The sequence below is a fragment of the Oncorhynchus gorbuscha genome, linkage group LG19 (assembly GCF_021184085.1).
Source record: "Oncorhynchus gorbuscha isolate QuinsamMale2020 ecotype Even-year linkage group LG19, OgorEven_v1.0, whole genome shotgun sequence".
Taxonomy (NCBI): Eukaryota; Metazoa; Chordata; class Actinopteri; order Salmoniformes; family Salmonidae; genus Oncorhynchus; species Oncorhynchus gorbuscha.
Window position 1 is genome coordinate 45,659,647 of NC_060191.1, and position 16,042 is coordinate 45,675,688.

Here is a 16,042-nt window from a genome sequence, read left to right on the forward strand (position 1 = left end):
ATTTTTCCCGTAGTCCTGCTTCTATTCTCTTTTGCTAGTCCTCACAGTTTTTGGGAGTCCCAAATCACCCAACACTGCTATTTGTAAGGTTCATTTTAAGTAAATGTTGTGATTTTTTTTTCTCCCATTGCTGAAACTGTGACCAGACACAAGCTACATAGGGGAAATACCATATACCATGTATACTAACCGCACTAACTGTACTCTTTGTGACATGAATTGATTGTATAGTATGCTTATTGGTCGTAGTATGGATATAGTTAGTATCCCAAAAGTTCCCAGATGTCGTACTAAATTCGGTAAAATATGAAGTATACACGCAGAGGACACTATTTCCATACTTTAGGGCCCGGCCCATAATGCATTATTCAGGAAATGGATGTGGCTTCACATTGTTTTCAGATTTGAAGAAAATGGTGGAAAATATGCGGCCGAAGTACTTTGAGAGCGGATACAAATTCATCGCTTTAACTAATTATGACAAATGTTTAGCATTGTAATAAAGGAATTACTTTTCAAATAAGTTACTTTACATGTTATGTTGGCTGACAATTTGTACGAACCACATAGCATATCATTACAGCAGTATGAATCGTTATGTTAGCTAGCTACCTAATGTTAGTTGGTTACTTATACACCAAACTTGCCAGTATATTAACTATAGGCTAGCCTCCCGGGTGGCGCAGTGGTTAAGGGCACTGTACTGCAGCGCCAACTGTGCCATCAGAGTCCCTGGGTTCGCGACCAGGCTCTGTCTTAACCGGCCGCGACCAGGAGGGCCATGGGGCGACGCACAATTGGCCTAGCGTCGTCCTTGTCTCATCGCGCACCAGCGACTCCTGTGGCGGGCCAGGCACAGTGCGGGCTAACTAAGGTGCACGGTGCACGGTGTACCCTCCGACACATTGGTGCGGCTGGCTTCCGGGTTGGATGCGCGCTGTGTTAAGAAGCAGTACGGCTGGTTGGGTTGTGTATCGGAGGACGCATGACTTTCAACCTTCGTCTCTCCTGAGCCTGTACGGGAGTTGTAGCGATGAGACAAGATAGCTACTACAACAATTGGATACCATGAAATTGGGGAGAAAAAGGGGTAAAATTCTATTTTGATTTGATTATTCCTGTCATGCTTAGTTAAATGGTACAGTCCTTGTGCGTTCTCAATGAACATTCAGGTGCTTTCGTAAATTCGCTCTGGCTATCTACTCCGATTTCAGAGCACTCTCGTCTGAGAATAATGAATTTACCCCGTTGAATATGGCCGGTGTCAGTAAACGTCGGCAAAAAAGTGTAATTAAATTGTTGCCAGCAGCACAGTTACAGTCAAAAACTATCTGGATAACATAACTGCCTAACCAGCTCTGCTAGGGCGAGTAAAATGGTCAGAGTGGTCTCATTTGTGTCTGGTAGTTAGCAAGCTAGCCAATGTTAGCTCGGGTGCTTGACTGCCGTTGTAAGGTCAGAACTTTCAAATCAACCCTACTCTTTGGCCCAAGCATCCAGTGTGCACTCAGAGAGCAAACCGCTCTGAATTTACGAGCACACTCTGGCACTCCAGATTGAATTTAAGAACAACTAGTAATTTGTTATGCTAACTAGCAAGCAAATTGGTTGCTTAACAACATCAACTTCCCATAGACAGGCGAAGAAGAGCTAGTTCGCTCAACTGAAAGGATACTGTTTGTTTACAGTATACTAACATTAACTGATAGTATATAGTATGCAGTATATACTCATTAAGTATGTAGTATACAGTATGTTAGTATGAAATTCGAACACAGCTCTAGTGATTCTGTCTCTTCATAGCTAAATCTACAGAGCTGATTATCTACAGATATAAAGGTAAGACCCAGATGCAGACCAAGTCGGATAACCAATAGTTTAATAATCCCAAATAGACAGGTCAAGACAGGCAGGGGTAAATAGTCCAGAGAAGTGAGGGAAAGATACAGGACGGCAGGCAGGCTCAGGCAGAGGACGGACACTGTACATCAAAAGCGCAGATCGGAATATACAAGTTATATCAATTTGTTTACAAACATTTCTGGAATATTGTACATGAGATATGGTGTTTGTTTGTGGTACATTTGTTGAATGTAATTTCAGCAAATGCTAGCTGGTTATTCACGGTGTCTGTGGGTGTTTTATGTATTTTGTACAGCGCGGGTGCAGAAAGTAGAATGATCAATGGAGGCTGCATTGTATGATGTACTAGCCATGCTGGTTTTCTATCAGATAATACATCTGTGTGTAATGGTTCTCTTTAGGTGAAGTAGAGTCAGACCAAAATGCGGCGTGGCTATTGCAATCCATGTTTAATGAAACAAAGTAAACACGAATCAAATACAAAAACAATAAACGTACCACGAAAACCGAAACAGCCTAATACTGGTGCAAAGTAACACAGAGACAGTAACAAGGACAACACATACGAACGATGGACAGAACGTGACAGATCCTGGCTGACTGGCGGATCCTGGCAGACTGGCGGATCCTGGCTGACTGGCAGTTCTGGCGGATCCTGGCTGACTGGCATATCCTGGCCGACTGGCGGATCCTGGCTGACTGGCAGATCCTGGCCGACTGGCAGTTCTGGCGGATCCTGGCTGACTGGCGGATCCTGGCAGACTGGCGGATCCTGGCAGACTGGCGGATCCTGGCTGACTGGCAGTTCTGGCGGATCCTGGCTGACTGGCGGCACTGGCGGCACTGGTGGCGCAGGGCAGATTGGCGGCACTGGCGGCGCTGGGCAGACTGGCGGCACTGGCGGTGCTGGGCAGACTGGTAGCTCAGACGGCGCTGGGCAGACTGGTAGCTCAGACGGCGCTGGGCAGACGGGTAGCTCAGACGGCGCTGGGCAGACTGGCGGCACTGGTGGCGCTGGACAGACTGGTAGCTCAGACGGCGCTGGGCAGACGGGTAGCTCAGACGGCGCTGGGCAGACTGGAGAAAAAGGCTCTGGCAGCGCTGGACTGAGGAGCAGTAATGCCTCTGGAATGAGGGGCTCTGGCACCTCTGGCATGAGGGGCGGTAGCTCTGACAGCGCCGGACAGGCGCGAGACTGGCTGCGCTGGAGAGGAGGAAGGCTCCGGCAGCGCTGGACAGGCGGGACGCACTGTAGGCCTGATGCGTGGTACTGGCACTGGTGGTACTGGGCCACGCACCTCCGGGTGATTGCAAGGAACAGGACACACCGGGTTGTGAAGGTGTACTGGAGACCTGGTGTGTATAGCCGGCATCAAATCCCCCGGAACTCCAACACACGTTTCAGGCTGAGTACGAGGAACTGACACGGGTGACATCGGATAGCTAACACGCTCCTCAGGGCGAATGCCGTGCATACTATGCCAAACCAACAGCTTTCTTTCTACTCTGTCCAATACATCCTCCACACTCTCAGACTCAGCACTCTGCTTCGCCGACAGTTCCAATTCCATCCATGGCTCCTTACGGTAAACAGGGGGAGTTGGCTCAGGTCTGACTCCTGACTCTGCCACACTCTCCCTGTGCCACCCCCCAAGAAATTTTGGGGGGTGCCTCTCGGGCTTCCAGCCGCTCTGCCGTGCTAGCTCCTCATAATGCCGCCTCTCTGCTTTCGCTGCCTCCAGCTCAGCTTTGGGGCGGCAATATTCCCCTGGCTCTGCCCAGGTTCCTTTTCCGTCAAGGATCTCCTCCCAAGTCCATTTATCCAAATAGTGCAGCCTCTCCCACTGCTGCTGCTGCTGCTGCTGCAGCTGCCTCTGTTGCTTCTCCTGCTGCTGCTGTTGCTGCTGCCTCTGTTTACCACGCCGCTTGGTCCTTGGTTGGTGGGTGATTCTGTAACGGTTCTCTTTAGGTGAAGTAGAGTCAGACCAAAATGCGTCCATGTTTAATGAAACAAAGTAAACACGAATCAAATACAAAAACAATAAGCGTACCACGAAAACCGAAACAGCCTAATACTGGTGCAAAGTAACACAGAGATAGTAACAAGGACAACACATACGAACGATGGACAGAACGTGACACTGTGACTGGTGCTACATGCTGGAGTCCTTGTTGATGATTGATTGTTTACAATGCAAGAAGAGCACTGTTACACTTGAATATAGATAATATCCCCATAATCTAAAATAGACATAAACACGGCCTGGCCAATTTCCTTCCTATTAACAAAAGTCAGACATGCTTTGTTTCTGTAAAATAACTTCAACTTCTTCACCAGCTCAGTGACATGATTATTAAATGACAGTTTGTCATCAAGCCAGATACCAAGATATGTGTAGGAAGGAAGGAACTCAATTTTCGTACCATTAGTAATAACTACTTATTACAAATTCATTTAAATCTGGTTTATGGGACCGAGAAAAAAAACTTTGCTGTGTTTGCATTTAGCACAAACTTTAGATCCAATAGTGACTTCTGTATAGTAGGATATTTTTCATCCTGTTATCCCAATAGAAAATATCATAACACTACCACTACATAATAGCTACAATCAATGGTTGGCTAGTCAACATGTCATCCAAATCAAGATGCAAGGTTTGTCCAATAACAAGTGTAAATTGTTTGATTTACAGCCTGAAGCTATACATAACCTACTTGTTGTCATTACTAAAACAACAATTCATACCATCATAAGAGAGTAAAAATCATCCTTTTTCAGAATATGAATATTGAATATACAGTATGTTCAACTAGGATTAAAATAAATACAAATGTAGTGTTTAAATTAAATGGAAATTCAGAATTTGATATTTCTGTTCAGTTTTCTTGTTTATGGAATTTATATCACTCCAAATGTGTAGCCTACACTCAACCATACTTTCTAGTTACATGCATATTATTGTTATTGCACCAATAAAACAATTAATTGCCTTCCAAAGCGGTCGTGAATATACATTTATTTTGAGAGATGCAGTGAGGAAGAGGCCTGGCTATAAGCACATAGATGCGTTATCACAACTCAATAACATTTAAAATATATATTTTTTCAGAACTGTAACCACAGAAATGATTGAGATCATTTTTTTACTTACTGTGCGGACAATAAATATTTAAGAGTAACTGCATAAGGAGTAATATATTTGTGCTACCAATTGCACCCTATTCCCTTCATAGTGCACTACCTTGTCTCTGGTCAGAAGTAGTGCACTCTAAAGGAAATATGGTGTCATGTGGGACGTGGTGAGGCATTTTCCTGCTCAGGAAGTGTGCTACAATTACTCTATTCTTGGAATATTTGTAAATCACTTTCCCAGAAGAGGGCAATAGATACCAAGAAATGAGGGCCCATTTAACCTTGCAACAGTTTTGGCAGATTTTACCTTCTGATATCAGGATGTCTCCCTGTTGTGTAAGATCATGTAACTAATGTGTCATATCAATGATTTTATGTGTATTACACATTTTAAAAACTGCACTTCGAATCTGCTGGAGATTAAGTCCATATATGACAGGGTTTAAGACAGGTGGTATAACAAGGAATTGTACACCCATTGCATTACGCATATTTAGTGTAATATTAACATCACTATTCCACCCTTGCAAAATGTCAAACAGGGTCACTGTGATGAAAATAACCATTGTCAATAAATGTGGCACACATGTCTGTGTGAACTTAATCCTTCCCTCAGCTGACTTTACACAAGTCCTTACAATCTGACAGTAAGAAAAGGCAATGAAAAGTATCTGTAAAACATGAAGCACTATTATACAATAGCTCAAAATATGATTGATGGTTACGGGTGAACATGAATGCTTCAATATAGACGGATTGTCGCAGAATATTTTATCAATGCGAGATCCACACAAAGGAACTCTGACGGTTAAAATAACTGTTATGAGTGCTATAAATAAAGGATAACACCAAGACAATAAGAGTAACTTTCTAACAGTTAAAGATGTCACAATGGTATGGTATAGTAATGGTCTGGATATTGCCACATACCTGTCGTAAGACATCACTGTTAGAATTGAAACTTCACACATGATAGATGTGTATATTACATAGGCCTGAGTCAAACATCCACCATAAGATATCACCTGAACATTTGACTGAAGGTCCAATAAGAACTTGGGGTAGAAACCAGCAGTTCCATACAATCCATTGACACATAGACTACACAGAAAGATGTACATGGGCTCATGGAGGCCTTTCTCCTGAATGATTGTTATGATCAGAGTCAGATTCCCAGTGATGATGAGAAGGTATGTGATAAGAGACAAAGTAAAATAGACTGATTTGTTGTTAAATGTCTCTTGTAAGCCACATAGATAAAAGAACTCAACTTGTGTTGAGTTCTCCATCGCTTTTGTTAATTTCCTTTCTTCGGTCAAAACAGCAATTCTTAGTCCTTACAAGGCTTGAGTGTGTATTGACGTGAATGAATGCATGTGAATTGTTGGATTCTGTGTAGGCTCAGACTAAATAATCATTCTAAAATACATTCACATCCTCCCTCAATCTCTTACTTTTAAAAATGAAAGATCCCGATTTATATCTTGAAATTAGACATCTGCGAGAATGAAAGAAATTAGCTTTGGTCCATGAAACGTCTTCTTGCTTGACAGAGGGATACTGCTCCAAGAACTTGTCATGTTAGCCTCTAAATATATCCTGGTCTGTGCTCACATGGGATTGAGGTTTGTGTCAACATGTAACCACTCCATAGAGATGGATCTGTAATGAGTTTATAACAAGCAACTCATTTGGTTAAATTTACTCTATGTATTAACAAATCCAAACGTCTGCCAGCAGAATATGATTTTTCCCCCAAATAATGGAAACTGTAGAAAACCAGAACAGTCCAAGAACAGAACCATTTTTATTTGGTGAATTATAAAGACCGGGTACCTAAAATGAAATAAAACATTCTCGGTGTCAATACATGATAAACATGATGCAATGTTTTAAATCATCTCTGGGATACAGAGAAATTATGTGTTACTGGTGTAGCCAGTCACAGGTTTAGAACTACAGAATTTATTTTAGCACCATAGATCAAAGCGGGATGAAACCCAAACGCTGTTGTGCTCAAAATATATCATCATTAACAAAAAGGCACAGGGCGAACCCAAAGTGAAAAGTACTCAGGAAATAGTAGGAGAGATTCCTCTCAGGAAAAAAAGTAACATTTACAATCGCCGACGAAAGACAAATGGCAGATGGAGTATATACAGTTGGAAGTCGGAAGTTTACATACACCTTAGCCAAATACATTTAAACTCAGTTTTACACTATTCATGATATTTAATCCTAGTAAGAATTCCCTGTTTTTGGTCAGTTAGGATCACAACTTTATTTTAAGGATGTGAAATGTCAGAATAACAGTAGGGTCAGAAGTATACATCCACTCAATTAGTATTTGATAGCATTGCCTTTAAATTGTTTAATTTGGGTCAAACGTTTCGGGTAGCCTTCCACAAGCTTCCCACAATAAGTTGGGTGAATTTTGGCCCATTCCTCCTGACAGAGCTGGTGTAACTGAGTCCGGTATGTAGGCATCCTTGCTCGCACACGCTTTTTCAGTTCTGCCCACAAATTTTCAATAAGATTGAGGTCAGGGCTTTGTGATGGCCACTCCAATACCTTGACTTTGTTGTCCTTAAGCCATTTTGCCACAACTTTGAAGTATGCTTGGGGTCATTGTCCATTTGGAAGACCCATTTGTGACCAAGCTTTAACTTCATGACTGATGTTTTGAGATGTTACTTCAATATATCCACATAATTGTCCTACCTCATGATGCCATCTATTTTGTGAAGTGCACCAGTCCCTCCTGCAGCAAAGCACCCCCACAACATGATGCAGCTCCACCCATGCTTCACGGTTGGGATGATGTCTTCGGCTTGCAAGCCTCCCCCTTTGTCCTCCAAACATAACGATGGTCATTATGGCCAAACAGTTCTATTTCGGTTTCTTCAGACCAGAGGACATTTCTCAAAAAAGTACGAACTTTGTGTCCATGTGCAGTTGCAAACCGTAGTCAGGCATTTACAGTATATGGTGGTTTTATATGGTATGTTCATCTCTAGGAGACAGAACGCGTCTCCTTCCTGAGCGGTATGACGGCTGCGGGGTCCCATGGTGTTTATACTTGCGTACTATTGTTCGTACAGATGAACATGGTACCTTCAGGAAATTGCTCCAAAGGATGAACCAGACTTGTGGTGGTCTACAAAAAAGATTGAGGTCTTGGCTGATTTCTTTAGATTTTCCCATGATGTCAAGCAAAGAGGCACTGAGTTTGAAGGTAGGCCTTGACATACATCCACAGGTACACCTCCAATTGACTCAAATGGTGTCAATTAGCCTATCAGAAGCTTCTAAAGCCATTAAATAATTTTCTGGAATTTTCCAAGTTGTTTGAAGGCACAGTCAACTTAGTGTATGTAAACTTCTGACGCACTGGAATGGTGATACAGTGAATTATAAGTGAAATAATCTGTCTGTAAACAAATGTTGGGAAAAATTACTTGTGTCATGCACAATATAGATGTCCTAACCGACTTGCCAAAACTATAGTTTGTTTACAAGAAATTTGTGGATTGGGTGACAAATGAGTTTTAATAACTCCAACCTAAGTATATGTAAACTTCCAACTTCAACTGGATTCACAGGATTACAGAAAGTACACAAGATCAGTTGGATAACAAAGCAGTCTGGAGTTAATCAGACATATGTTTCATGAGGTGAAGATTATTGTAGTTGATTTTGAGCATTAGCGTTACATCTGCAAAGAATAGTTTCCTTGTTTTAGATGTCAATATCAAATTCAGTGTGGTTAATCTTAAGGACATCCATGATAGCGACAACACGTTTCAAGTTGATAAGCAACTATTTACAGGGGTTTAAATGGACACGTAAAATCTGATATTTGATTTGTCAATAACTCAGCCTATCCCTTAGTTTTTCTCAATACAAACAGTGTAACTATTCCATCCGCAAGGCAATCAAACAAGCTAAGCATCAGTATAGAGACAAAGTAGAGTCGCAGTTCAACAGCTCAGACACGAGGTATGTGGCAGGGTCTACAGTCAATCACGGATTACAAAAAGAAAACCAGCCCCGTCGCGGACCAGGATGTCTTGCTCCCAGACAGACTAAACAATTTCTTTGCTCGTTTTGAGGACAATACAGTTCCACTGACACGGCCCGCTACCAAAACCTGTGGACTCTCCTTCACTGCAGCCGACGTGAGTAAAAGATTTAAACGTGTTAACCCTCGCAAGGCTGCAGGCTCAGACGGCATCCCCAGCCGCGTCCTCAGAGCATGCACAGACCAGCTGGCTGAGATGGCCGCCTCGCTTCGCGTTCCTAGGAAACTATGCAGTTTTTTGTTTTTTTACGTGTTATTTCTTACATTAGTACCCCAGGTCATCTTAGGTTTCATTACATACAGTCGAGAAGAACTACTGAATATAAGATCAGCGTCAACTCACCATCAGTACGACCAAGAATATGTTTTCCGCGACGCGGATCCTGTGTTCTGCCTTACAAACAGGACAACGGAATGGATCGCATGCAGCGACCCAAGGAAACGACTCCGAAAAAGAGGGAAACGCGGCGGTGTTCTGGTCAGACTCCGAAAAAGGGCACATCGCGCACCACTTCCCAGTATTCTTCTTGCCAATGTCCAGTCTCTCGACAACAAGGTTGATGAAATCCGAGCAAGGGTGGCATTCCAGAGGGATATCAGAGACTGCAACGTTCTCTGCTTTACGGAGACATGGCTTACTGGGAAAACGCTATCCAGGGCGGTACAGCCAACGGGTTTCTCCACGCATCGCGCCGACAGAAACAAACATCTCTCTGGTAAGAAGAGTGGAGGGGGCGTATGCCTCATGACTAACGGGACATGGTGTGATGAAGGAAACATACAGGAACTCAAATCCTTCTGTTCACCTGATTTAGAATTCCTCACAATCAAATGTAGACCGCATTATCTTCCAAGAGAATTCTCTTCGATTATAATCACAGCCGTATATATCCCCCCAAGCAGACACATCGATGGCTCTGAACGAACTTTATTTAACTCTTTGCAAACTGGAAAACATTTATCCGGAGGCTGCATTCATTGTAGCTGGGGATTTTAACAAAGCCAATCTGAAAACAAGACTCCCTAAATTTTATCAGCATATCGATTGCGCAACCAGGGGTGGTAAAACCTTGGATCACTGTTACTCTAACTTCCGCGACGCATATAAGGCCCTGCCCCGCCCCCTTTTCGGAAAAGCTGACCACGACTCCATTTTGCTGATCCCTGCCTACAGGCAGAAATTAAAACAAGAGGCTCCCACGCTGAGGTCTGTCCAACGCTGGTCAGACCAAGCTGACTCTACACTCCAAGACTGCTTCCATCACGTGGATTGGGACATGAGTATTGCGTCAGATGGGAATATTGACGAATACGCTGATTCGGTGTGCGAGTTCATTAGAACGTGCGCCGAAGATGTCGTTCCCATAGCAACGATAAAAACATTCCCTAACCAGAAACCGTGGATTGATGGCAGCATTCGCGTGAAACTGAAAGCGCGAACCACTGCTTTTAATCAGGGCAAGGTGTCTGGCAACATGACTGAATACAAACAGTGCAGCTATTCCCTCCGTAAGGCTATCAAACAAGCTAAGCGTCAGTACAGAGACAAAGTGGAATCTCAATTCAACGGCTCAGACACAAGAGGCATGTGGCAGGGTCTACAGTCAATCACGGACTACAAGATGAAATCCAGCCCAGTCACGGACCAGGATGTCTTGCTCCCAGGCAGACTAAATAACTTTTTGCCCGCTTTGAGGACAATACAGTGCCACTGACACGCCTGCAACGGAAACATGCAGTCTCTCCTTCACTGCAGCCGAGGTGATTAAGACATTTAAACGTGTTAACCCTCGCAAGGCTGCAGGCCCAGACGGCATCCCCAGCCGCGCCCTCAGAGCATGCGCAGACCAGCTGGCCGGTGTGTTTACGGACATATTCAATCAATCCCTATACCAGTCTGCTGTTCCCACATGCTTCAAGAGGGCCACCATTGTTCCTGTTCCCAAGAAAGCTAAGGTAACTGAGCTAAACGACTACCGCCCCGTAGCACTCACTTCCGTCATCATGAAGTGCTTTGAGAGACTAGTCAAGGACCATATCACCTCCACCCTACCTGACACCCTAGACCCACTCCAATTTGCTTACCGCCCAAATAGGTCCACAGACGATGCAATCTCAACCACACTGCACACTGCCCTAACCCACCTGGACAAGAGGAATACCTATGTGAGAATGCTGTTCATCGACTACAGCTCGGCATTCAACACCATAGTACCCTCAAGCTCGTCATCAAGCTCGAGACCCTGGGTCTCGACCCCGCCCTGTGCAACTGGGTACTGGACTTCCTGACGGGCCGCCCCAGGTGGTGAGGGTAGGCAACAACATCTCCTCCCCGCTGATCCTCAACACGGGGCCCCACAAGGGTGCGTTCTGAGCCCTCTCCTGTACTCCCTGTTCACCCACGACTGCGTGGCCACGCACGCCTCCAACTCAATCATCAAGTTTGCGGACGACACAACAGTGGTAGGCTTGATTACCAACAACGACGAGACGGCCTACAGGGAGGAGGTGAGGGCCCTTGGAGTGTGGTGTCAGGAAAATAACCTCACACTCAACGTCAACAAAACTAAGGAGATGATTGTGGACTTCAGGAAACAGCAGAGGGAACACCCCCTATCCACATCGATGGAACAGTAGTGGAGAGGGTAGCTAGTTTTAAGTTCCTCGGCATACACATCACAGACAAACTGAATTGGTCCACTCACACTGACAGCGTCGTGAAGAAGGCGCAGCAGCGCCTATTCAACCTCAGGAGGCTGAAGAAATTCGGCTTGTCACCAAAAGCACTCACAAACTTCTACAGATGCACAATCGAGAGCATCCTGGCGGGCTGTATCACCGCCTGGTACGGCAACTGCTCCGCCCTCAACCGTAAGGCTCTCCAGAGGGTAGTGAGGACTGCACAACGCATCACCGGGGGCAAACTACCTGCCCTCCAGGACACCTACACCACCCGTTGTTACAGGAAGGCCATAAAGATCATCAAGGACATCAACCACCCGAACCACTGCCTGTTCACCCCGCTATCATCCAGAAGGCGAGGTCAGTACAGGTGCATCAAAGCTGGGACCGAGAGACTGAAAAACAGCTTCTATCTCAAGGCCATCAGACTGTTAAATAGCCACCACTAACATTGAGTGGCTGCTGCCAACACACTGTCATTGACACTGACCCAACTCCAGCCATTTTAATAATGGGAATTGATGGGAAATGATGTAAATATATCACTAGCCACTTTAAACAATGCTACCTTATATAATGTTACTTACCCTACATTATTCATCTCATATACATATGTATATACTGTACTCTACAACATCGACTGCATCCTTATGTAACACATGTATCACTAGCCACTTTAACTATGCCACTTTGTTTACTTTGTCTACACACTCATCTCATATGTATATACTGTACTCGATACCATCTACTGTATGCTGCTCTGTACCATCACTCATTCATATATCCCTATGTACATGTTCCTTATCCCCTTACACTGTGTATAAGACTGTAGTTTGGAATTGTTAGTTAGATTACTTGTTGGTTATCACTGCATTGTCGGAACTAGAAGCACAAGCATTTCGCTACACTCGCATTAACATCTGCTAACCATGTGTATGTGACAAATAAAATTTGATTTGATTTGATTTGATTTGCGGTGTTTACGGACATATTCAATCAATCCTTATCCCAGTCTGCTGTTCCCACATGCTTCAAGAGGGCCACCATTGTTCCTGTTCCCAAGAAAGCTAAGGTAACTGAGCTAAACGACTACCGCCCCGTAGCACTCACTTCCATCATCATGAAGTGCTTTGAGAGACTAGTCATGGAGCATATAACCTCCACCCTACCTGACACCCTAGACCCACTCCAATTTGCTTACCGCCCCAATAGGTCCACAGACGACGCAATCGCAACCACACTGCACACTGCCCGAACCCATCTTGACAAGAGGAATACCTATGTGAGAATGCTGTTCATCGACTACAGCTCAGCATTTAACATCATAGTACCTTCCAAACTCGTCATCAAGCTCGAGAACCTGGGTCTCGACCAGGACCTGCGCAACTGGGTACTGGACTTCCAAACGGGCCGCCCCCAGGTGGTGAGGGTAGGAAACAACATCTCCACCCCGCTGATCCTCAACACTGGGACCCCACAAGGGTGTGTTCTGAGCCCTTTGCCTGTTTGATGGTTCGTCGTCCAGGTTAGAGTCCTGCTCCTTGAAAACTGCAGCTCTACCCTTTAGCTCAGGGCAGATGTTGCCTGTAATCCATGGCTTCTGGTTGGGGTATATACAGTGGGGCAAAAAAGTATTTAGTCAGCCACCAATTGTGCAAGTTCTCCCACTTAAAAAGATGAGAGAGGCCTGTAATTTTCATCATAGGTACACTTCAACTATGACAGACAAAATTAGAAGAAAAAAACAGAAAATCACATTGTAGGATTTTGAATTAAGTTTATCTCAATACTTTGTTATATACCCTTTGTTGGCAATGACAGAGGTCAAAACCTTTCTGTAAGTCTTCACAAGGTTTTCACACACTATTGCTGGTATTTTGGCCCATTCCTCCATGCAGATCTCCTTTAGAGCAGTGATGTTTTGGGGCTGTTGCTGGGCAACACGGACTTTCAACTCCCTCCAAAGATTTTTTTGGGGTTGAGATCTGGAGATTGGCTAGGCCACTCCAAGACCTTGAAATGCTTCTTACGAAGCCACTCCTTCATTGCCCGGGCGGTGTGTTTGGAATCATTGTCATGCTGAAAGACCCAGCCACATTTCATCTTCAATGCCCTTGCTGATGGAAGGAGGTTTTCACTCAAAATCTCACGATACATGGCCCCATTCATTCTTTCCTTTACATGGATCAGTCGTCCGCGTCCCTTTGCAGAAAAACAGCCCCAAAGCATGATGTTTCCACCCCCATGCTTCACAGTAGGTATGGTGTTATTTGGATGCAACTCGGCATTCTTTGTCCTCTAAATACGACGAGTTGAGTTTTTACCAAAAAGTTCTGTTTTCATCTGACCATATGACATTCTCCCAATCTTCTTCTGGATCATCCAAATGCTCTCTAGCAAACTTCAGACGGGCCTGGACATGTACTGGCTTAAGCAGGAGGACACGTCTGGCTCTGCAGGATTTGAGTCCCTGGCAGCATAGTGTTTTACTGATGGTAGACTTTGTTACTTTGGTCCCAGCTCTCTGCAGGTCATTCACTAGGTCCCCCTGTGTGGTTCTGGGATTTTTGCTCACCATTGTTTTGATCATTTTGACCCCACGGGGTGAGATCTTGCGTGGAGCCCCGGATCAAGGGAGATTATCAGTGGTCTTGTATGTCTTCCATTTCCTAATAATTGCTCCCACAGTTGATTTCTTCAAACCAAGCTGTTTACCTATTGCAGATTCAGTCTTCCCAGCCTGGTGCAGGTCTACAATTTAGTTTATGGTGTTCTTTTTACAGCTCTTTGGTCTTGACCATAGTGGAGTTTGGAGTGTGACTGTTTGAGGTTGTGGACAGGTGTCTTTTATACTGATAACAAGTTCAAACAGGTGCAATTAATAAAGGTAACGAGTGGAGGACAGAGGAGCCTCTTAAAGAATAAGTTACAGTTCTGTGAGAGCCATAAATCTTACTTGTTTGTCGGTGACCAAATACTTGTTTTCCACCATAATTTGCAAATAAATTCATATAAAAATCCAACAATGTGATTTTGGGGATTTTTTTTCTCTCATTTTGTCTGTCATAGTTAAAGTGTACCTATGATGAATTTACAGGCCTCTCATCTTTTTAAGTGGGAGAACTTGCACTATTGGTGGCTGACTAAATACTTTTTTACCCCACTGTACATACAATCACTGTGGGGACGACATCATCGAATCCAGTGACTGATGTGGTGAACTCCTCAATGCCATCGGAAGAATCCCGGAACATATTCCAGTCTCTGCTAGCAAAACAGTCCTGTAGCTTAGTATCTGCTTCATCTGACCACTGACTCACTGGTGCTTCCTGCTTCAGTTTTAGCTTATAAGCAGGAATCAGGAGGATATAATTATGGTCAGATTTTCCAATTGGAGGGCAAGGGAGAGCTTTATACGCGTCTCTGTGTTTGGAGTAAAGGTGGTCTAGAGTTTTTTTTTTCCCTCTGGCTGCATATTTAACATGCTGGTAGAGATTAGGTAAAACAGATTTAAGTTTCCCTGCATTAAAGTCCCCGGCCACTAGAAGTGGCAGCATCAGTCTGTGATGGTATGTAGACAGCTACGAAAAATACTAATGAAAACTCTTTAGGTAGATAGTGTCGTCTACAGCTTATCAGGAGATATTCTACCTCAGGCAAACAAAACCTTGAGACTTCCTTAGATGTCGTGCACCAGCTGTTGTTTACAAATAGACATAGACCGCCACCCCTTGTCTTACGATAGGCTGTTGTTCAATCCTGCCGATACAGTGTAAAACCTGCCAGCTGTATGTTCTTCATGTTGGCATTCAGCCACGACTCGAGGAAACATAAGATAATACAGTTTTGAATGTCCTGTTTGTAGTTTCATCTAGCTCGTAGGTCATCAATTTGATTTTCCAATGATTGCACCTTGTCCAATAGGAAGAATGGCAGTGGGGGTTTACTCGCTCGCCTACAAATTCTCAGAAGGCATCCCAACCTCCGCCCCCTTTTTCTCAGAAAGCAAATGATGGGGAATTGGGCCTGTTCCCGGGAAAGCAGTATAAACTCGTCAAATATGTTAAAGGAAAAATGTCCTTCCAACTCGTGGTGAGTAATCGCTGTTCTGTCCAGAAGTTATTTTCGGTCTTTAGAGCTGGTAGCAGCAACATTATGTACAAAATAAGTTTTAAAAAGTTCAAAACATTGCAAGAAAACAAACAAAATAACACAGTTCATTAGGAGCACGTAAAATGTCAGCCATGCCATTCTTTTCCTGCATCTCTTCTTCTTATTGATGT

General features: G+C 44.1%; 1 protein-coding gene across 1 annotated transcript; it reads right to left on the reverse strand.

Annotated features, from left to right (window-relative positions):
- Window positions 1-5,346: 5,346 nt before the first annotated feature.
- On the reverse strand, window positions 5,347-6,285 carry LOC124004910 (olfactory receptor 1D2-like). Its single transcript, XM_046313727.1, has one exon. It carries the CDS (start codon window positions 6,283-6,285, stop codon window positions 5,347-5,349), a length of 939 nt encoding a protein of 312 aa, XP_046169683.1.
- Between the last annotated feature and the right edge of the window lie 9,757 nt (window positions 6,286-16,042).